Source organism: Aquila chrysaetos, chromosome 8 (genome assembly GCF_900496995.4).
Source record: "Aquila chrysaetos chrysaetos chromosome 8, bAquChr1.4, whole genome shotgun sequence".
Taxonomy (NCBI): Eukaryota; Metazoa; Chordata; class Aves; order Accipitriformes; family Accipitridae; genus Aquila; species Aquila chrysaetos.
The window spans coordinates 33,431,025-33,455,372 of record NC_044011.1 but is presented as its reverse complement, the minus strand read 5'-3'; the positions used below and the strand labels follow the sequence as shown (position 1 = coordinate 33,455,372).

Sequence of the window (24,348 nt, the reverse complement as noted above, 5' to 3'; positions counted from 1 at the left end):
GATCCATGGGTGGCTGTTAAAACACACTGGTCTGGAGGCAGCCTCTGCTTTGGGAAGTCCATAAACCACAGATTGCCTGAAGCGAGGAGGGTACAGCAGGGGAGGGATCATGCTGAACTTCTTCCTTGCATTTCCTTGTCCTGAATCTCCTCCTGCCTATGTTGGGAGATGGGATACTGGCCCATGTGGCCTTTTGGTGTGACACTGGTCAGGTCCCAGCTCTGCTGCATCTGTTTGGGGCATGTCTCTTCTTAATCCTCTTTAACTAAAAAAAAAAAAAAACCAACAACCTCCCCACCCCCCCCCCCCCCCCCCCCCCCCCCCCCCCCCGCCCCAAACCCAAAATACAACCAAAACCAGAAGACAGGGAAGAAACAACCCAGCCCTCCACACACTGTTAGTAGGCAGCCTGGTAGTTGTTTTATTTTCTTTAGAGTGGACTTTGTGTTGCAAGTGGCAGGAAGCCATGAACCACAAAAATAAAATAATTCTAACCCTAGTGCTAAGTAAGGAAAACAAAGATGGCTCAGCAATTAGCAGCATTATATATGTTAGTACTAAGTAACAACAGATGTCAGGACTTGAGCCCTTTGCATTCCTTGCAATCTTTCGAAAACCAAAGCCTTTTGACATTGCTATACATTATTACAGTTATTTTGGGTCTGAGAGAACAGCAAGGGTTCTTTGAATGTTGAAATATGTAGGTTGCTAGTACTGGCTGGGTCTTACCTGTGTCTACCTCACCGTCCTGCATACTTCTGCTGACTTAACAGGCTAGTGTGTGCTGTAAAAGCCTGCTCTGTAAAGACATGCGCTGGCCATGAGTCATTAGCAAGCATGCGAAGCTAATTGGCAAAATACTCATAAAAGATTTTGAAGGTGGGTTAATTACAATTCATTACACTGTAAACTGTCCCCAGGCTATTGTTAAAAAATGCAGGAGTTTCAAGGTCCAGTATTTTATGATTCATTTTGCCATGCAGTGAAAAACAGACTCTATATCAAACTACATTCATTATAGTTAAGACCACAAAATCTTTATTGGTTTTCCCAACATTCCCTCCTTGTTATATGAATTCATATGGACTGCACATTTCTAACAATTGGCAAGAAGGCATGAAATGAAATTTATGATATTTTCTTACCTTCTACTCAGTGTAGCCTTAAAAACTGCCCATTCTAGTTGCTTTACCTCCTCCCACCTTAATTCGAGCTGATAGGATGGGAAATGGAAAATAAACAGAGAAATGAATGGGAACAACTTCACCACAGTTAAGATTTGGTTGTCTGCTGAATCTGGCTGCTGCACGTGTGCGCAGGAACTTCAGCTCCAAAAGGATACTGCTAATGAAACAGTAATGATGAAGAATTTCCTCCTGTAGTAATATAGGTAGTTTTTGTTTAAATTCAGAGTAGACACATTTTTACTGATTACTTGTATTTCCAGATGGAGGCTATTGTAGCTAAGCCCAGGACGCACCTTCAGAGATCTGCTTTGACAAATCTTGCAGGGTCATGCATCAGTTTACTCACATGAGTGATACTACCCACATGCTTTGCTGGATGGGGACCTTTGTCTACTCATAGCCAAATTCTCCAGCTTATAAAAGAAGATAACAGAGCCTTTGACCGTCTTTGCTTACGCCAGGGATGTCAAATACTTATATTTTCTTGTGAAAGGTCTGTGGGAGGGAGGCATTACCGTCGAGTAGCTTGGTATAATTCTCAATAATGCTGTGTTGAGAAAAAGTTAATAGAGGACCCAGCTGTGACCTTTGTGGGAAGAAAGCCAAGCGCTGCTCATCAGTGCTACCTTTGTACCCTTCTCCAGGGGTGCTCCTTATCTCCTTGTGCTGGCTGGCACTTGGGCTCTCCTTTGAGGCTTAAATGGTGCCATTCAGCTGTGCTTTCGCTCTGTCCCAGTATGCTGAGCTCTGTGCTCTTTTGCAAATCCAGCGGACTTTCTCCCGTGTTGGCCCAGCCCGCATCTGACTGCACCGAGTGCTACTCTGTGCATTCATATATATCTCTAGGAGAATCGTTGTTGGCATTTCCAGCTCAGCCAAGCTAATTTGGGGGTTAAATAGGTTCCAATAGGCTCTGAGCAGATTGCTATTACTGTTATTAATACATGGCATTGAGCTACAATGGTCTGCTTGGAGTCTGAGCTCAAGTCAGAGCCCAGCTCTGCCTGGCTTTGGGGTGCTGCTGTCCTGGGCAGAGCAGCCACTGATGGTGGTTAGAGCTGGATCAAAACCAGATTTAAGCATAAGGAGATGATAAATGGTGGCAGTAGCCAGGGACTACTGCTCTCCCCCATGAAAACTGTTGATGACTTGGATGGATTTTGTTCTTTCAGTTAATATTTTACTTTTGTACTTTTTTGAGGTGATGGGGAGAGGGGGAAGAGATCTCTCACTCAGGCAATAATTGAATTGCTGGTCTCAGTTTTTTCTTATTGAAACCTCTAAATCTTTCAATGAAACTGGACATTTTTGGCGGCTTTTTTTTTCATTCAATTGAAAAATGCCTTCTCCGTCACAAAAAAGCATTAATAGAAAAAATCCAAACTCAAACCCTTCCAGCTTGAAATTAGTCATGTGGGACTATCAGTTTGTTCTAGTAAGACTCAGTAATGGATTTATTGTAGTGTGCATTGGTTTTGCTTGCATTAACATATTGTAAAGTGATAAATATCTTGGGTTGGCTATTTTGTCTGAGGTTTTCTCTGGGAAACTGGATTTTCTTACATGTGTCAGAACTGCCATATTTATTGGGACCAAGAATCTGTCTAGCTTGGTTTCCAACACAGGCATGCAGAGAAGAGTAAAAACTAACTCAAGCATTTATGATACTTGCCCTGGGTAGTTTGTCAGCCTGCACATCTGCTCTGTCATGCTGGGGACTGACCCCTTCCTATTGATGTGACTGGAGGCTGTAACAACGGGAATGAAGCTCGAGGGGGTCACCTGCGCCGTATGGTTTACAATAATGGGGGCATTTTTCTACCGGCTCATCCACTATATGGGATGTGCCACTTGCTTCCCCTCCTGAAATGCTCTCCCGATTGCACTGGCGGGGACCGCTGGTTGTTGCGCCAAGAACTGAGCAAAGCCCAGAAGAGTTTATAGCCCAGAGGCCAGAGGTTAGCTGGGTTTTCACAGCTGGTGGGCATTTGGAGCAAAGAACTTGGAAATCAGAGTTCAGTGACGGTGATATTTATGGGTACTCTGACTAATCTCTGTGCTTGGGACTTAACAACTATATCCAAAAACATTGGCAAATACTTCTTTTGTCTTGTTTTGTTTTGGTAAGAATTATAGCTGTTCCTGTTGCCATCTCACCTGGAACTAGTACATGACGAAACTTCACCAACTTCACTTAATGACATTTAGCAATGTCAGTGCTGTTATTGGACAGATGTACCAGTGAGTGAAATGGCAGCAAAGGAGGAAAAAATGTGTGACCAAAATTTTCCAAACTCTCACAGATACTTTTTTCTAATGGTGGAGAGATTTTGCAAGTGGCAGGTGTCAGTATTAAGTACTGAATTCTTCATTTTCCCTTCGGCCTCATTATAAACAGGGATATTTGTTTTTAAAATAGATATTTTTCATCACTTCTTTTTAGGGTCATGCCTCTGTAAGACACACAGATGCTGAATTTGGACAGGACCTTTTAGCCATAATCTATGAAGCCCCAAAATTTCAGAGGCTCCATTAAGAATATTGTGCAGAAATTGGGATTTTTGCCATTGGCTTGATTGGCTCCAAGATTACACCCTTGCTGCTCCTTGGAAGTCAGCTTTGATTTGGAAATCATCTTGACAAATGCTGTGATACATTGCTCTCTGAGGAGATTCCTGCTACTTCATCGTTTTGATGAGGCTGTAAATAACAAAAGAGCCTTACTCATCAAGTGCTCCTCCAGTCCCGGCTCAACTCAGAGTAGTCAGGAATGGGCAACAGCAAAATGTTAATCAAATTCCTTCAACTCTCAAAAGAAATGTTGAGTAGAGCTTCTCTGAGACTACAGAAAACGCGCCATGGGAAACTGTCAACATTTCTATTTAACATATTGTGTCAACATTTGGCATCTGTGAATCAACTGGAGAAGTGTTTGGAAAAACCAGGAAGATACAATTTTATGGGTGTTGGATATATACATATGTGAGTATATCCAAATCAAATTTATACATCTTTCTACCTAAAATGTACATACTACCTGTATACAAAGTTTTCCAGTTGCCATCTATGTGTGTGTGTATATGTGTTTATGTGGTATTTATATATGACAACGGGAAAATTTTCAGCAAGCTCTAGTTTTGAGCCAGTCACTTTGAAGGCAGATTTGTTTGTTTGTTTGTTTAACAAACTGCATTTTGACAAATGGTCTCTCCTAGCTAGGAGCTGGATACCCTGAAAGCCGTTCTGGATGGGCTGTGGGACAGGACATCACTGTTGGTACTTTCACAGTTGCTACCATCAATAGGTCCTCTGGACTTCTCCTCCCTGAGCTGGTGTAATTCACTAGTGTACTGCCCTCCACTCCAGCAGCTGCTGAGTCCCGTGCAAGTGTTTAGGGAGAGAGCTTGGTCCCGCGGCTATCCGTGGCAAAAATTGCATTGACTTCAATGAACCTGGATTTCGCCCCCACTCCTTGGAAGATTTTTACAGATGTGCAAATGACACACTGTCTATATCCCATAATCAAAGTCTCCCCTCTTGAGTTTATTTACTTTTACACTGTGTGAAATATTAAACTTAAGCTCTTTAAATTCCTGCTCTTATTCTGGGCCCAGTGGAAGGACCCCCACCTTCTGTTGTCATTGAAATTCCTCAAGATTGGTGGAAGTACCTTGGTCAAAGTCTCTCATGTAGATTGCTTCCTACAGTAAATTCAAAGGGATAAAACATCTCACAATTGGCTTTTATAACCTTATGAAAAAAACCATCTGGCTCAAAAGCTGCTGACTTTCTCTAGTGGAGGCTGAGCTGCGAAGAGATCTGTAGCACTCCCCCTCAGTGAGCCAAACCCTGCAACTCAAAGTAGGGAAAAGTGTCATAAATCATTGCAAACAAGAGGCACCGCTATCTAGCTGTGCGCTGATGGCCCAGCTATCACTTTTGGAACTAAGAGCTCACCAGCAAAGGTGATATTATCACCACCATGAAGGCAACCTGGAGCCCTACAATGAATTCAGGTCCCCTGTGTGACCTTGGACAAGGTGCGTACGCTCATTGCCTTCACTTCCCCATCTAGAAGATGGAGCTAGTAACACTTGATTTGCTCATCATGTTTATTTAAATTATAAACACCTCCAGGCAGAGGCAATCTCTCACAACGTGTCTATACAATATCTAATAGAAGGCTCTTGTCTCAGCTCAACCTCTAGGTACGACATGAAGGCAAATAATAGTACTTGGCAGAGAGCAGATTTCAAACTAGAAATCTAATACCAAATAGTTCTCATTCTCTCCTGCTTTTGGCACTTAGCCCTATTCAAGACGATTTTGTTTTGTTTTGTGTTTTTTTAAGAAGGTACAAGACAAAATCCTGAGGGCCCTCTGTCTCCAATTCCCATTAAAGTTTACATTACACTCACTGGCAGTTTGTCTCAGAAGAAGTGTCCTAGGATTTCCCCCTAGATTTTTAAATGGACGTATGGCAGAAAGCAAGAAAGCATGAACTTTATCTGGTCCTGGAGCTGTAGCTGTAATCAGAAGCTTTATGATGAAGTTCAGCTGGAAGAGCAAAGGAGAGGAGAAAAAAAAAGAAACACAAAACAAAACAAGGGAATGCCATCAAAGTCTTTCAAAGACAGAAATTCATTTTACCTTTGTCAATGACTGTGGTTTTCAAGGATAAAGATCAAAGCAATGACCGTGGGCAGAGCTATGACAAATGCCGAGATCAGTCTGTTAAACCCTAGCATTAGCGCTACAGTTAGACTGGTGTCTAGACTAGCAGTGGGTACTCATGCCAGGTTTGGCAAACACGGCAGCAGAGCGCTTGCATCAGAGCTGTAGCAAGAAGAGTGAGGCATCCAAATTGCAGAGGAGAGGGAGCAATCAGACTCCAGCAGAGTGGAACTGGAAAAAGGAAGTTCAGAAAAAAAAACCCCCAACAACCAACTAAAAAAAAACAACCCACAAAAAACCACGGCCAGATTATTGCCTGAGCTCAGGGAAGACAGCTGAGAAGATGCATCCCCCCCCCCCCCCCCCCCCCCGTTTTTTGCATTGTGATTAATGTACACAGAAAGCTTAGATAACTGGGGGAAAGTAATGCCAAATTCTTATCAATACAGATGAGCTGGCTTCATAGTCCTCCGTCCCTTTCATGTGGAAATGAGACTGCATTTGATGAGGCCAAGCCCATGTTTGAAATAGCTCAGCTGGGATGTGTGCATGGTGAGGGCTCAGGTGCCTGCATGAAGAATCGCTACAGCTGGACGGAAAAGGGGAGACCGTTCCTGAGGGCAGAGAGTGCCCTCAGCTTCCTCGCTTTTTCTCTTCCTCATGGGGAGGACAAAACCCCCTTGCTCCACAGGATAAATGCACGCTCAAGTCTGAGCTGATGGACTGTACAAGGAGGCAAGGTGGTTTTGGCTGGTGAGGGGCCCTGGTCTGCAGGGCCTCCACATTCCTCCAGAGACCTCTTGCACGGACCCTTAAAAATAACACCCTGTCATGCCCCAAAGGAGGAAGGTGGATAAATGAGGGGAGTACACACACACTTATAGCAGCTTGTGTTAGTATGCTTGGAGCCAGCCCCACTCTCACACTGCTGCCCTGGGGCACGTGCTTGCTCCAGGGCTGCAGGCTTGGATGGAGGAGAGAGGAGCGATGGCATCACTTGCTGCATGTGGCACCCTGCGCCTGGCTGAGTCTGGGGCTCTCCTGGCCTGAGAATGCCACACAGGATGGGTACAGGGATAAACTCTTGAAAAATTGCATGCTGCTGGACAGCCACCTTCACTGGAGTATCTCAAAACTCCCCAGATACTTTAAACCAACTATTTCTCATCGTAGTTACATTGGCTTCTGCCAGTCATGACGAGTTCAAAAGAAACTGCAAACTAATGTGGGCAAATGTGATGTCCAATGGATGAAGATAGACTGGAGGAAATATTTTCGTAAACCCAGCTGGTTTCAGCTGTGCTTCACGCAGGGGCTTGCATTGCCTGTTGTCAGGAATATGGTGTAGTACTTGCTAGAAACAATTAGCTAAGACTTAGACTGGTCATACGCTATTCTCAGCTCTGCTACTGACTCACCTGCATGGCCTCGAGTGAGTTGCTTGCATATTTGTGCCTTAGTTTACCCATTGGTAATAGCAGAGATAGTAACAGTCTCACGGAGTGGTGCGAGAATTAGTTAATTAATATTTGGAAAACAGTGTGTGCCTTGACGTCTTTGTGCCTTTGTTTACCCATCAGTAATATCAGAGATAATAACTGTCTCATGGAGAGGTACAAGGATTAATTAATTATTTGAAAAGCAGTTTGAGATTCTTGGATGAAAGATGCTATGTGAGTAAAACATATCATTAAAAACATCTCCCAGTCCTCTGTGAAGTTAAAATAAAGCTGGAGCTTCTTAGTCATTCAAATAATTAAACCATAAATACTGTTTATTTTAACCTTCCCTTTAAAAAAATAATCTAATCTAGACAGTGATACCAGCCAAAGAATGAAAAATGTTTCAAATTCAGGATACCTATCAATATGAAGAGCTTGATTCTTAATTGCTTTTTGATTTCTATCAATGGAAAGTGAGAGCAATTGTATTTACAAATGCCTGCAAAAGCACAGGACAGCTGGGAGGACACCCACAGTTCCTCTGCAGGGTTTCAGCCTGCATATTCACATGGATACAGCAGCTGTACACTGCACTGCACAGGGTTTCTCACACTATCCAAGCAGATGATCCTATTTGACTTGTTAACCAACAGGGAGGTGTAGACTAGCCTATCTTAAAGGCATGTCAAAGCCAGCTTCCCCCCCAATATGTGGGTGCACTGAAGCAGGGTTGCAAGAGCAATTTCTCCTCCCAGGAACGGTGCCAAAGGGACAATTCGACCAAGCAAAGGCACCGGTCATCAGCCATTGATCCATTCAGCCTTTTGTGTCCTGGGCAGCTTGCACTGTTGTCTCTGCTAACACTCAGCACTGACTGCATGCTGCGAGCTAATGCTGCCCTGCCTGCTCTGCCCAGGTCCATGGGGAGAGAAATCCCAGAGCAGTACTGACTGACACTGGAAAGGAACAGTAGGAGAGTAGTTGGAGTCTATATTTAAAATCATCTTTCATTCATAGGTGTCCATGCCAAATGTGGAAAGCCCTCTCAGTCACTTCCCTAGGGACTTACTGTATATTGGGGCATAAAATATACACGACCGGCCCATGTTTTGTCTCTTTCTCTCTAGTTTTTGTACATGTTTTTGTTTTACAAAGTTCATATGTGAAGAAGAGGTTTGCAGAATCAAGGTCATGGTTTTTAATTGAACAGGGCCTCTTTTAAGGTGTAACTACTGCTGGGAACCTGCTAGCATAACTATCTGCTGTGCTGGGCACCCAAACCACCACCCCACATGAGCCTTCCACCAGCTCAGAGGGCCTTGTTTCAGCCTTGTCATGGTCTGCCACTCCTCTCTGCCCATAGAAGATATTGCAGCGATCACCAAGTAACCTATGTGGGAATGTGGGGAGGAAGAAAGGATGTAATTGCCTTCCTGAGCTCCAGTGCTTTCATTAACTAAATGTCCTCCTGTCTTTTCCACACTAGTCCAGCTTCTACTGAATTTTCATCAGACCAAAAGAGGCTTTTAGGGCCATTTGAAAGTAGCCATCAGATAAAAGCAATTGTCATCCTCCTTATGCGGCAGGCAAGGAAACAGACACAGGTAGACTGCTCACACAGGAAGGCGAGGTGGGACCTGGTGACTCAGAGCTTTTGACTCCCAGCTGTCAGCTTTAGACGCCATTCCAGCCAAGTGTACAAGCACATGGTTATCTCTGAACTCATGAATAATCCCATTGATTTAAGCCATAAACTTCAGCATCAGGGCCTTAACCACCTGGCTATGCTTACCAGGAGTGGATAAACAGGACCGTAGGTCTGGATAGGGCCACGATATTCCTCTTGACATAGAGAAATAGTAGCAGATGGTAGTTTCCCTGGTGCAGGTTTCTAAGAGAACCACCAATGGGGATGAAAAGGTGGCTTGGTCCCTGACATGAGGGGTCCCCTGGGGAAGGTGTAGCTCCTGTGCCAGCCCCAGGACCTCCCTCCATGCTGAACATGAGTGGACTCATCCACTCATCCTGTTGGATGCATGCAGGGGGCTGCTTAGCTGACTGCAGTGACATTGACCTTGGTGGTGATTCCCCAGAGCACGATGCCCAGATGATGTGATCCCAGTCCCCAGGTTTTGTTGGCGAGGAACTAAGTTCCCCTGGGAGGGGAAAGGGGCATTTGCATATGTGATGATACCAACTGTCCTCTCCTGACTGGGATTTAGTGAGTTCTTTATCCCTTCGCTCACGCAGAATCGGGAAATGACCTGGTTGTGAAGGAGTCTCACCCACAAGCAGAGGCATCCCTCAAAACTCTGCAACCCAGTTCGGGATGCAGTTTACTCCCCGCCAGCTGCTTTTGACCTTACATTTCTAGCAAAGGGCTAAGAGATCAAGGGAAACAAGAAGGAAGCTGTGTTCCTGTTGTTGATGGGAGAGCGAGTGAAGCAACCTAAATTATACATGGCGTTGCCTACCAGATGGTCGGAGTCTCTCTCCCTTCTATTATGAAAAGTAGTAGTTTTACAGACAAAGTAGAGGGGACTGGAGATACCAGAGCATTTGGGAAACACATCCCATAGCTGACTGAAAGGCATGTTTTACTTCTGGCTGGTAACATGGGATTTCAGCAGGATGCCTGTTGTTCAGCCCTTCCCCAGAGGTGAAAGGTGTCAGCTCTGCCTCTGAAAGGGAGCAGAAAGACTGTGAACCCCACCAGAATTGGAGCTGTAATTTATAATAGCAGGGTTTAGGTTTTGCAGCCTGGGACAGGAGGTGGTGGTTTAAATAAAATGTTCAGTAAGCCTGGGCAAAGCCCATTGTGCTTCTCACTTATGAGAAACTTTCGGTTTGGTCCTTTGTAGCTGCACACACTGACTCCTGATCTCTCAGCTGGAGTAACAGTGGGGGTGTGTGACCTAAAAGGACCGATCCCCATTGCCTAATATGTCCAAATATTCTTCCTGGTCTGCTTCCATCTGCTGCCTCACGTCGTTATGGCATGTCGACATGAAAACTGAAGGTGTGAATGGAAAGCTACTTCTGCTGGCTTTAACTTAGGACAGTTCAGATATCAACGCAATGCTCCTCTGGGAGTGCGAAGCTCAGCGTGTGCTGAAGCAGCACTGGGCCAGATTTCTGGGGCTGAGGCTTCCGGGGGGCCTCTGCTGCTGGCTGGCTGGAAGCCCTCTCAATCTTGAGTTTGTTTGTTTGCAGCACAGACATACCCATCCTGAGGGCGGGGATGAGAATATTTTCTCTGCTTCATGACTGCGCAGTTATTTTGCACAACAGTCCTAGTACATGAGCAGAGCTCCTCAGCACTGCATTGACAGCTATTGAGAGCACGTACAGGAACAAAAATTTCTCTTATAAGCCTTGCTAGATTGGCCCCCTTCATGGCCATTGTGCAAACCCACCAACAGGCAGGATACACAGACTTAATTTCACAGATAATGGCATCGATCCATACATAAAATAACCAAGACACTCATGGCTTTGGTTTGTGCATCATGTGATCATCCAAAGGCTTTAAAAAGGGTATCACATAGATCTCATACCCACATATATTTTCTATCTTCTCTCAGATGCAGCTTTCACTGGAGTAGTGCAGGATATAAAAATGTCAGGCTTCCCTTACGGCTTTTTGATAACTGAAATTCAACTGATTAAATCTCAGATTAGGAACGGTGGCCCTTGTTCTCACTCAAAGCTCTGGGATATCAGCTCTTGGGCCGATTTCTGAAGCAGTTCAGTCTGTGATAAGAAGTTCTTTAAGAATCAGCGCCAATACTGGACCAAATTCAGCCACCTTTCACTTGGCTGCAGATTCCCCTAGCACAGATGCTGGAGTTTATAATCCACATATAATTTTCCCCTCTTTCATTTTTCCTTAGGAACACAAGGGGAAACAAAACCAGGAAAGGACAGAAGGTTTGGAGGAGCCCTGCTTGCACCTGGCGCACTGCTCGGGCACTCAGCAGTCTGACTCCTGCTCCAAGCCCTTCCTTCAGACTACTGCCTGACCTCAGGTAAATTGCATCACAGCTTCCTTATTGCTCAAATACAGTTAAATATAGCATTCATTCTATAGCATTTACAAACCAACAGGTAGCAAGTGTTACCTTGGAGCTAGGCACTTGTAATACTGCTTTTTAAGGCATATACTCCAAAATTCAAGGCATGGGAAAACCAATGGTTTCATAACAAAGTGTGGAAAAACCCCAACAAATATTGGCTCAAACCCTCCCTTTCAGGCCACACCCATAAAGCAAGTGAGACTATAATGGACAAATCCTCCTCTGGCAGCAGGCCGATCAGCCAGAGCACCATTTGCTGAGTCCCAACCTATTTCACAGCACACAAAATCACTGCGGGAAAAGGCAGACGAGGCTCAGACAATTCATAGGACTGTACCTTTGCTCATGACAGCAATGCCAGCCAATTGCTAGCGTCTCAGTGTCTGGCCAAAGCGGATGGCAGACAGCTGTCTGAAGCTGGGACATGGGAAAATGGGGATAACATCAGGAAAAAACAAAAACATCTTACATACCTACTACTCCCATCTCATCCCGCTCTGGGGAGATGCCTACTTGCCGTGGACTGAGTCAGTGCCTGGTCTTGTGGTCCTTCAGCACTCCATGGAGCTACTGCATGCTTGCAGACTTGAGGCTGTTGGTACGTCTTGTCCTATCTGCTGTGTACAAGGACTTTACAGCCAACACTGCGAACCAGCGGCTTGGCTGTTTCCACCGTTTTGGCCTATTTGAGTGTGTGAACGAACATGCAGCCTCCCCAGTGGGTCTGCAGGTCAGGATGGAGCAATAGCACCTACTTGGGAGTACTTGGTGGCTCCTTTGAAAAATCTCCCTGGACTTTTATTGGATCTTAGGATACCACGAAGTATCTGCCTGCATCTGGGCTTTGATTCTAGTGCCTTTCCCTCAGAGACCACAACTGACAGCTCTCTTCTCAGGGATAGGGAAGAATGGGGCAGTGGTTGCATTTTGAGGGTAGGGAGAGGGAAAGGCTGTTTGAGGCCACTGTCTGCATGGGGGAGCTGCAGAGCTGGTGAGAATGATCAGGAACCATCTTATTTCTCCTTCCCTGGTGTCCTTGGTTCAGCTGGGATAGAGTTAATTTTCACAGGAACCTGGGAGGGGGCACAGCTGGGACAGCTGGCCTGAACTAGCCAAGGAGCTATTCCGTACCATGTGACATCATGCTCAGTATATAAATGGGGAGCAGGCTGGGGGGGTCCTCTCTCACTCAGCTTTTGGTGGGGGAAGTGGCGGAGCGTCGCGTTCCGGGTGGTGAGCAGTTGCACTGTGCATCACTTGTTTTGTATATTCTTTTATTAGTACCGTTGTTGTTGTTGTAACTACTCTTTTTGTGTTGTCCCAGTAAATTGTCCCTATCTCAACCCTCGAGGTTCTGTGGTTTTTTTTTCTTTTCTCCTTTCTGATTCTCCTCCCCATCCCACTGGAGGGGGGCGGGGAGGAGTGAGTGAGCGGCTGCATGGTCCTTTGTTACCGGCTGGGCTGAAACCACGACACCTGGGTTGCTAACTCCATCTGGGGAACCACCACTCCTGGGTCTTCCATTGCCCCCCTTCCCCAGGTCCCACATTCCTGACTCTCCCCACCCAGCTGTGCCACCCCAGCTCTTCCCCAACCTCCCCACCGCTCCCCAGGCAAGTCCTGGCCCTTCAACTGCAGTGTGGAAAAATTCAATTTTGCCTATGTGGCTGAGAAAAGTTGGCTCTTCATAAAAATACCAGCCCGCCTGCAGGGAACGAGGTGGAAGCTAGACCACGATGAGGCCTTTTATTTCCTGCAAAGGCGTGTTTGCAAGACACTCGTGGAGAGCACTATGCAGATGAGCGACACTGTGAAAGGTAGGGCCAGCTCCCCCAGTGGGGGGAAAATGGGGTAGATCAAATAGTTACCCAGATTTCCATCAGCTGCGGGACTGGCCAGGTGGCAGTTGGGTAGGCTTGCCATTTTGCACGGGTGGCTCACCTCTTTGCCAGCTGTAATAAACACAGGCGCTTGGCGCCAACAGAGCTGGGCTGAGCTTTGCCAACAGATGCATTTTCTTCCCTGCCTGCTCCCTTGGTGTGAGTGGCCTCATCTCTGCAAAATAAGCACATGAAGAGAAGCTGAAATTGCCAAGTGGGAATCCGGTTTGTATTCATGCTGAGAGCTGGCCAAAGAAGGAGAAAACATCAATCTCAAAAGGGTTTTCAAGATTTGGACATTTGGCTTCATCTTTCACTATGTTCGAACACGACCTGTCAACTGCCATCAAGAAAAACAAGAGCGAGAATAGCCTAGCCTTTAAAAATCAGTGCTGCCATGGCTAGAAAGTTCGTGAAGCACATGGGAGGAAAAAGATCAGTCTGAACCCATGACTTGAACACAAATCTACACCCCATAACCAAATATCATGGGGTTCCTTTCTCTCTTGTTGTGCTAAGAAATTCTGGCCAGAATATTAGAAAATGAAATGCAAAAAAAGCTCTTAAAAGTAATAATAAACCTCCCACCAAAATTAAAGCTAAATTGTGGAAATTCCACATTTCTCAGCTATGTATGTTTTGTGTTTGAGAAAATTCATGGGAGGGTGTAAAGATTTTACCTATCTGAGCTTTGGATGGTTTCATTATTAACAGGCCACAAATTAATTAGGTGGATGATACAAAAATGACTGCCAATAAAATATTTACACGGATTCTTCGTTCTGTGTGAAACATCTTTTATATATATGTATATACATATATACCATAAATAATAGAAATGATGCTCATATTTTATACTAGGGATGTAAACACTGGTCCCAACAGCAGTGGCAAATGAACCACTCACATTTTCTGATTGCATAATTTGCCTAGAGGATGGATACATAATTACACTATAATTAAGTATAATAAACAGAAAAAATGATTTGAGAAGGAAAAATTATCACAGCCTCAACCACATCACCCAGAAGCTCTCTTCTAATTAAGTTATTCTATTAAACAAAATGTTTTTAAGGTGGGTCCCCTTTGAAAATGTACATTATAGCCCATGTAATGTAATTTACTTTATAAGTAGAACATAGCTTGTGTATGGACAGATCATATCTGATAGGACTCAAGAAATACACAGCCACTGGGTCCAGTCCAGCCAGGTGCTGAGTCCCTCACACCCCTGGTCCAAGGAACAGACCCTGAGTGCTGCTCCGGGAAATTGCAGCAGCATATAGAGCAGCCTTTTATTTGCGGTCACTGATGGGCTCTTTTTATGTTACTTGGTTTTTTTCTGATTTAAAGGGATAAATGCTAGCAGGTAATTCTGATGTTGTCGTCCTGTAATGATACAGTACAGGCAAAGGACAAGAAAAGAGGGAGCTCAAGCTGGCCCAAACAGCTCATGCTATTTGGAGTTGAGAGAGTCTTAAAACACTATTCCCTCTCAGATGGTTTTACCCTCACTAATTCTGCTCAGTGCTTGGCAAGATGTGAAGATGGGGTTGCCTTTTACGTTACTGTGGCTGAAGAAATCCAAACCACTGCTTCACAAACTATAGGACTCAGGAAGACCACATAATCTGCTACCTCACACGGCAAAGGCCATCGGACAGCCTCCAGTTCATTCCCCTTAGAACTACAGCTTATTTTTTTAAACACCTGCCCCCAGCCACTCAGAGACTACAGGAGCTATTACAGAAGCCTTGGAGCATTATTCTGAAGTTAGCTACTGCTCCTGTTTCCCCTCCCCACAGAAAGTAAAAAATGTTCAGCTTTAAGTTTCAGCCATAAGATTTCTGTATACATCTGCCTCATTTCCACATTTCTCTTCCTCTTGTGAGTACTTAAGAGATTGTCATCAAGTCATCCCTTAGCCTCTCTTCTGTAAGCTCATTAGATCACGCTGCCTGATACAAATGTCTGCTGGTTTCCTGGCTCTTCAAGACTGGTACAGCCTTGCAATGTTCTTTAAAAAGATCTCTGTAGATCAGTGACCTGTTTTCTTAACTATTTACTCTCTTCTTCAGTTCCTAAGTCACTTGTAAGGTTTACTTGCAATGATTTAGGTTTTCTTTCAGGTCATTGTAAAAAATAGCATAACCTCAGTAACACATCCCTTTGGTACCTGCTAGGGATGAGATCTAAGAATGGCCTTATATCCAGCATAGGAGAAAACATCCCTGGCCAAGGAAAATCCAGGGAAAGAAGAAACTGTGTCCTAAAATATCAGTTATCCACAGCAGCACGAGGTCCTTGAATTCAAAATGTTGAACATTAATTATGCTGTGAGAATATCTCTGAATGCCCAATGGAGATGTATTTCTCTAGCTCTGTCTACTGCATGCACAGCTTATTGGGTAATGGAGAGCAGTGTGGTGGTCAAGAGGAATCTTCTCTTGTTTAGAGTTTTCCACTCTTAAATGTTTGCAGACCTTTGAACCACAAAATGTTGTAGGTTATTGACAAGATTATTGATGTGTGTGGTTACTGCTTGCAGGATGCCCCAGGCAGGACACTTACGTCATCATGGGTCTGTATACTCCTGATGACTACTTCAGTTTCTTTCCTAATCCCATGCATTTTCAGTTGTATAGTGACCTGATTTCAACTAGGAGCTTCCATGAAAAATCACATGGCAATCACAGACATTGTAAACTCAAGCCAAAGAGTCATTTTCAAATGCTTGGCAAACACTAGACCACAGAAACTCAATGTGTCGTAAGATTCCACTTGGTCCCATCATCATGGGTGGGAAAAAGGAGGAGGATTATCCGTAGACCTCAGTGTTTTACAAAGGGAGGCAAATGCTGCTATTCCTATTTATTGGATAGGGCAATGGCAAGTTGAGACTTGCACAAAGTCACCCAATTAATCAGCCAGAAAACTGCCACTGAAACCCATATTCTGGTCTAAACAGGTTCTCAGACTGCCCTCATCACTGTAATATCTGAGTACCCTCCAGTAGTACATTAGGAGAATTTGGGCATGTCTACACCAGCTGATGCAAACAGCTGCCTGTCAATCCAGCCCCCTTCTCAGCCGACTGGATAAAAGCCATCTCCAGACGGAAGCTGGGTAGCCACGTTAACACCATCCTGAGCCCAAATGTATGAACCCCACCACAAGTTGGGGTGAAGGCTCAACCCACCGTCACTCTAACTCAGCTCTTCGGCTTCCAGCAAAGGTGTAGCTTGCTCATAGGGCATCGACAAAGCAGATGCGAGACTGTCTCTGGGAGCAGATGGACCTTTCTTTATTCTAAATCCAGTTTCATCATCTGTAGTGCCCCTCAGAGTATTTCCTAATGCTTCAGTTCACACTGAGCCATGGAGACAGGGCACAAACATGTTGGTTATCTGGTTACAGCCTTATGGCTCCTTTGAGGAAAGACCTGGAGAATGGCAATTTGAACAGGGATATTTGGATACACTGCTATAAAGAAAGCAAATCTCCAAAACATTGTTAGTAAGTCAGGAAAAAGGAAAGAGAAGGAAGGCATCTCTTTAAACTCAAGATCTACTTGTCATGAGCGAGAGTACTAAAAAATTGGTAACTTAATGACCTGAAGGAAGAGTAGCTGTTATTACAGGGCATTGTACTGGCAAAGCTCCTATGCATCACAACAATAATTCTCTCCAGACTTCTCTTCCCTTCCAAGGCATGAGGAAACATCAGTGCATTTAGCCTCAACTCCCTGGCAGGCGGCATCACTTCCTCGTGAGAGGCAGGGAGCTGACACAGCGATGGGAAGGCTGTCCTTTGTAGCAGCTACAAAAGCCCCGTGTGACCCAGTAAGTCTGACGTAGAGCTGAAGAAATGAGTCCTGCTCCAAGGAAGCTAAAAATCCCAAGGTGCCCTGAAAGCGTGTCCTGGACTATTCATGCTCCCAGGTTTAGAAATCCTTTGAGGGTTGCTAAGTTCATGCAAACCACTCCTAGCTCTGGAAGTCCCCATGCCTTGAATGGTTAGAGGCTGGGAAAGCACAGTGTGGATGTGTCCAGCTCTGCTCACCCTGATTTTGCTTTCCTCCCCAGGCACCTACTTCTGTCTACTGCCAGCAATGGGCCATCGGGCAAGGTGGGCTTTGAGCCGGAGCAGCAGAGCTGCTCTGATGCTCTTGCCTGTTTCTGGATCCCAATCCCTGCTGGCAGAGGTCCAGCGGCTTCACCAGATCATCACCCTTTGCCTGGGGAAAACAGGGCAGCGCGTAGGCGGCAGTCTTTCTTTGCAGCTTTGCATTTATTGGACTTTTGCGCAAAGCCCTGAAAGGCGAACGTATGCTTCATGCATATGCAGAAAGGGCATAGATGCTGCTTGAAAAAAACGGACCTGGTTAACTTGGCTACAATCATCCAGGAAGTTTGTGGCAGAGCTGCAAATAAAATCCAGACATTTTGCCTTTTGGGCCTGTGTCTTCACAACACCACTGTTCTTCCTCTGGGCATCTGGGCTTGTTGTCTTATCGGGATGCACTGCTCAGCATGTCTCCTTAAAGGGAAAGAGTGCTGGGAAAGCCATGCTTTAATTCTTTAGAGAAAATGACACCACCTACATAGGAAAACCCCATAGCTTTTTGCAATTATTGCCATGCATGTATATCTTTCCCTCACTTTGTGATCTTTACCACTTCCTCACCATATGTAAAAGGCCTGATCCTGATGAAAATAGTCATGGTTCCAGAACTGCCACTCAGACGATGTTGATTTACCTCCACAAAGGATGTGGCCCAATGCTTTTGGCCAGATTTTTCTGCAAGCAGCCAGTCACATCTCTCTCTCCTCCACCCAGAAAACTGGGGGGAGTCGTGTGACAATAACCTTGCTCAACTTCACCTGGCCCACCCAGAGAATAGCTATTTCTGGATAGACATGGAAAACCCAAGCCTTGTCCCTTTAATCTAACATCTCATGCATGTTGCTAAGCCTAATGTTTAATTTGAAAAAACCAACCTGAAAATAGCATTAAAGGAAGCAGAGGATTTGAACAGCACTATATTTTTAAGATAGTCTTTCTGGAAAACATTATATTTAAAAACTGACCCTTTTACCATGAGGTTTCTGAAACTATAGAGCCATCCCAAGCTTCCTGTGAGATAAGGCTTGTAATTTGGAACTGAGTAATGGAGTATAAACACAATTGGCTTTGTATTAAGAGGCAATGTGTAATCATCTGGCAGGGTCTTATTCCCCCCACTCCAGAGTGGTTTGGGGCTATTCGTGCTAGAAATTAAAGTTAAGAGCAACACAATGACGAAGGTAGCTCATCCTCCGCATCTGACAGAAGGACGGTGTCTCAGGGTGCAAATCTCCCTGGGGCTTTGGAGAAATAAAACTACTTTTGAGCTTTTATGGTCCCCTATCTCCCACACTAGTGGGACTGTTGATTTAAGATGTAAGCCTGCAACTTGAAGTGTTTGGAAGGGCAGCTATTGAGCTGTGGTGGGCAGAGGTGGACATTGCAACCTCCTCTTAACTGAAATGACACAAACTCAAGACTATTTTAACAAGAAGAGCTCATTCCTTCATATTCACTTGACATATTTCTATTAAAGGGACAGCAAAAACAGAGAGAGAAACACAGGAGTTTCCGTGATGGTTTTATGCCAAGTATAAATATCTGTGTAGGAGCCTTTCAGACCTCTTTGCACTCCCAGAGCAAGGACCAGATCTGGCCTGGGTTTTTTTAATTTTCTTCCAATTTGTTGGCGTGAAATCTGACAGCCAGGCAGATGTGTCTGCCTTGATCTTTGGTGTGGATCTCCTGTTGCACTCTCCTCTGTTTTTCCAAGCCTCAATAGGGGAAAGTGAAATTGCTCTCCAGAAACATAAATCACAGCACCTCAGATCTGTAAATTCTCAAGAGTTTTCCTTCAGGAGCACTAGCAGGCTTTGACCCATATTCAAAAGTGGGTATAAAGCATATATACATAAGGAAAGCACACATACTTGTAGCATCTGCAAAAACATATGGTAGTTTCACATCCCACTAACCAGTTTCCTGGATTGAATACATATAAGTGCAGGCTTTGTGAGAACTAGCAGTTTTTTAATGCTGGGTTTCTGACTCTCATCCCTTAACCGCAGTCCTTCCTTGACTTTGTGAGAGATACCATTTCCCTCTTAATTTGGCAAGTTGTTGCACAGAGTCTTTCTGGATACTTATTCTTGTATAGCCTTTTTTTGCAGGTGAAGCTACTCTCAGGCTCCCCTGACAATCTCTTTACCCATCTTTCCATTACATACAGAGGTGTTGCGTTATCTCTGCTGAATCCCGAATGGCAAAGAGCAACCATTTCCAGGATCAGTAATTACACTTCAGAGGTCTTGGGATTTTGCTGGGCTGCTAATCTACAGAGCTCATGGCAAATTTTTCCATCTAAATCTTCTGTTTAATGAAAGACTGTTTTGCCAAAGGACCCATTTTCCTTAAATATACTTTTTTTGAAGCAGAACATCTAAAATTTTTGGCTGTCGTTTCTGACAACAATGTAATTTTTCCTGTCTTATCAACATTTTCTGTGCAAACATACCCGCCTATCAGCACGTTTTCCATTTTAGCAACCAAACTTGAGTCCAACATGCCTTCTGCTACTGCCACCAAAGCAATAACCCCTGAAGAATGCATTTAAGTAAACACATGTAGATATGGAGAGACCCTCCTGCATCTTTCTGTGGCCGGGCCTACGCCACTCCTGTTGTACATTATTTTAAACTCTTGGAAACCCCCAGAGATGGAGATCCCAAAGCCTCCCTGTGCCAGCGGTTCCACCACCTCCCTCTCTTTATGGATAGAGCTTTCCTAAACTCTCACCTCCTCTGTTTTGCTGCAAATAAAGCCAACTATATCTTTTCCTTCCCATGCAAATAGATCCAGTGATCACTGGACTCTTTTACCATACCCCTTTCAGCTACTGTCTTCACACGTGAAGTCTCTCATAGCTGTCCTCAGTCTTTTCTAGACTAAATAAATCCAATTAAAAAAAAAATTCCTCACAGGTCATGTTTTTTGAAACCTCTTATCAGTCCTGTTGCTCTCCTCCAGACTTCCTCCTGTGTTTACATCTTTATTTGAATTACGGAGTGCAGACCTGTGGTCTGGGCCTCTCCAGCACCAGAACGATCTCCACACAAAGGGTGTTCCTAATACCTCTTCTAATAACAAGTATCTTTCTGGCCACAGCATCTCATGGTAGACTTAGATTTGAGCTTGTCCCCTACCAGCTCCCCTAGCATATTACCAGTACCATGACCTGGTTCCTTATATGTATTTTAATTATGCACTTTCTTTTTCATGTAAAACTATTTCTAAAGTTTATTCAGAACATTTAAAATCAATCCTCCTGCCCTCCCAAAGCTGGGGTCTCCCAGCCTCTTTTGTTGTTTTAACCTACTGTAAGAGCCCTGTCTGCTCCACCATCCAAACTGTTAGTAGAGATTTAAATGAACCATGACCAGCACAGACTTCTGTTGATGGTCCTCTCACTTTGACAGTGAATCACACATGCCTAATCTTCAAGGATGTTATTCCAATCAGTGGTTGAAAAATAGCAATTATTTCTGTCAGATAGGTATCATTTCTGATACTGACAGCTGTCCAAAGGAGACCTGAAGCCAAGAGCGATACCAGTGAATAATAGGCAAATACCTACTCATCACCTGTACCGAGAAACAGGCTTGAGTACCAAGCCCTGAAACTACACTCTCTCCTTTTTTTTATAAGAGGACTGCAGCGAAGCCGGATTATTCATAGCTCTGAAAGCAGGATGGGCACATCAGTATGCCCCTAAAGCCAAGATGATGAGCTAATCAACTTCGTATTGTTAGAAGAGTCTCCACCTACGCTTTCACACAAAGGGCTGATTAGCTCACAGGTATGCAAAACTCTGGGAGGATGCCATCTTTCATCACTACCAGAAGTTGTTTAATATATGTTAAGTTGCCAACAATTAAGCGTTTGTGTGTGCGTACACACACGCGCAGCCACTTGCTCCAGTCCCAGGAGCTGCTCACTGTGCTGCGCTAATCCGCCGTGCCGTGCCGGGGCAAAGCCCTGTGCTGGGCATGGCTCTGCTGCTGTGTGCTCAGCTGCATTGTGGGGCCCTGTGCTGCTGGGTGACAGGAGCACGGTAGCTACCACCTTCTCAGCACAAAGGAAGCAGACTTTTACATGCTTGTCCTGCTTCCAACGGCAGCGGCTGTGACAGAAACAGTCACAGGCTGAGGATGTCTGCATAGGGAGTAAGGGGACGAGTGAACAGTGCATGGTGTACTTCCACTGCTCTTGCAATGTCCTCATGCAAGAAAGCCGAAAGCACTCCACCATCCAAGTCACTGATGGAAATACTGAGTCTGAGTGCACTAAAACATGCTCTTCCCATGTACTGGTGCACTCCACATAGGAAGAAGGTCAAATAAGTGCACATAGTGTACTACTGCTTAGGCTAGTTGGTGTGATTCCCATTCCAAACCAGGAGCGATGATGTGAAGTATTGGCTCAATGTTTGGAGGTGCTTAGCACCTCCTCTCATCGCCACCCCATGGGATGCATGTGGGCACAGCACTTTTCTCAGTAAAGGCTGGTTTTACATTACTTCCAATGTCACCTCTATGAAAAGTGCTGCATGGCCCAAAAGGGAAACAAGCAGAGTGGGAGAAACTGGGAAGAAAAGTCCTTTGAAGCAACACACTCCCCTGTTCCTCCAGTGGTGAAGCTCTGCTGTTCAGAGGAATATATGCACTGAGGCTGAACGCAGCCCATTGTTTGCAAACCACCTACAACGTATTTGTCCCCTTTCAATGTCCATCAGCAGTTCTCAAAGTGCAACAAGCTAGAATAATCTCCTTATATCACAGATTTATGTCAGAAGAAAACAAAGGGTAATTTGAGGAAGAAACCCTCCCTAGTATGAGAGAGAAGAAAGTCAGTAATACATTTGCTGTCTTCCAGTGGTGTACTTTATCTCATGCATATAGGAAGTAATACCTTCTCGCTGTCTTTTTCTGCACTCTTCTTCCATGCTCCTTGCTGAACATTTGCAGGATGCCAGGAATGCCCTATGCTCCCCATTAGCTTAACAGTTATCTGGAAAAGAATGTGACCAAAAAATTCATGCATTGAAATGTGCTTTTGACAAACGTGTAACAATACATGTTTCCCAATATGTTTTCTGACTATAGTGCGTAAGCAGTAGAAGACTCAGGAGTGCATCGCAAAAATGTATGCTTGCAAGTAAAAGAGCTTGCTTTTATCTTGTTTATACAGGGAGACATCAGCTATTATAGTATAGAGGATTTTTCCATCTGGGCCACCTGTATTCTAAGGAGTAGAGATGCTGAGGGTGTGCCACCTGCTCCTCCTCTTCCCAGGGATGTGTGCAATGAGGGCTGGTTCATGCTGGGCAAATCAAGCCCCTAAGGAACTGAGTGTAAATTCATGCCCTACAGCTTGTGGGGAGAAATTATCCCAGAATAACTTTGGTCTATTGCTGACAAAAAGTAACTGCCTAAATCCCAAATGATTACATCCCTGTAGAGCTTTGCTGGCTTCAGAGAAGCAGTTAATGGTTCTATCAGCTGGGGTCCAGCACAGCCCCTTCACCTGGTGGGAGCTCACAGACAGCCCCAGCCCAACCACGACTGCTCCTTCAGACAGACCATGACCTATCCATCACTGGCTGCCATTGGCAACACGGCACATCAAGTGAGGCAAAGAGGGAGTTTGCAGAGGCAGGCAGCTCCCTTTGCTTCCTCTGGCCAGTGTTTGTACTTAATGCAGAGCTTTTTTACTTTATAGAAGTCTTTGCACCAAATGACTTTGTCCTAATCACTGCACTACCTCAGTTATCGCCCGCACAAACATTCCCTTCAGATCCACATACCAGCTGGGCCAGAAATCACACAATTGATGTTTTGGTTTCCACTGCCTTATCTAAATCCAGTTACTGCTCAAAATGAGACTAAGTCAACAGACTTAATTGAATGAAAAGGCTGTGAGACAACATAGAGGTTTGTGGCTGTGTATGTCCGTGCATGAGTTAATCACTAAGCAAACACTTCGCAACAAACAGAGCTGGGCTGAGCAGGATCGTTTTTTCTGCGGCCTGGAAGCTCCCGACACGACACGCTGGGGTTGCACGAGGCATTGTTGGGGCTGGCAGGAGGATTTAAACAGCATTGCAAACAACGTACCGCCACAGAGAAAAGCTAGGGATAGACAATGGAGCAGGCCATGACCAAACAGTTCTGCTTGCTGCCTAGATTAGGAGATAGCAGAGACCCTGTAGTAGTGGCCAAAAACAATTGCTCGCCTGTAATTGTTGCTCTCCGGATATGTGAAATAGCTCTGCTAGCACTCAACAGCTGGGAGCAGCAAGTTGCTTGATGTCCTTAGCTTATTTCTGGGGAGGCAGCTGCCAAACTCTGGATGTCCCCAGCTGCTAGCTCTTGCAGACATCATAGGTTTTCCCCGGCTGTACAGCCACGGCATCCCTCCTGGCTCTGCAGTTCAAGAGAGAAAGGTATAAATGAAGTACGTGGGAATGGCCACACTGGGTCAGACCACTGCTCCACCTCACCTCTCGTCTTGTCTTCAATGCAGGCCATGAGCAGACCATTAAAACCTGTGTAGGGCCATAGCCAGGATCTCGTCCCCACTGTGACAGTGCTGCACAAATCTTGTCCAGAGCTGCAGGAGTAAAAGGACAAAGCCTTACTCTGCAGTTGCAACTTGCTCTGGCAAAAACTGTGCCTCTTCTTTTTCTACCACCTGCTCAGTTCAGAGGCCCTGTGTTGTTGGTACCTGGTGCAGCTGCTGTTCAGGTAGGCTGCAGTGGAAATGCTCAGCTTCATGCCAATGGTTCATCTTAGCCATTGCAAGGAGGGAGGCTGAAGCTGCAAACCTCCTAAAATAGTCATTAAATACCTTCTAACGTGAGATGACTCACATACTTTCCTGGCTGGTAGGACTCCATCAGGTGATCGAGAACCTGAATCAGGTTCTTCAGTCAGCAGTGACAGCCTTACAGAAATCTAAAGGTGGC

The 24,348-nt window shown here is 45.0% G+C and overlaps 1 protein-coding gene across 3 annotated transcripts in view; it reads left to right on the top strand.

Annotated features, from left to right (window-relative positions):
• BMP2 (bone morphogenetic protein 2) overlaps nt 1-24,348 on the top strand; it is a 136,292-nt gene that overhangs the window by 93,992 nt on the left and 17,952 nt on the right. For 2 of the 3 annotated variants that reach the window (XR_003924582.2, XM_030022309.2), the window contains exon 4: nt 11,197-11,331. Coding sequence is in view for 2 of the 3 variants with exons in the window: in XM_030022309.2 (XP_029878169.1) it covers nt 11,197-11,331 (135 nt within the window). In the remaining variant the exon portion in view is untranslated. Of the gene's footprint in view, nt 1-11,196; nt 11,332-11,880; nt 12,580-24,348 lie in introns of those variants that run through there. The other variant, XM_030022308.1, reaches the window with a different exon arrangement.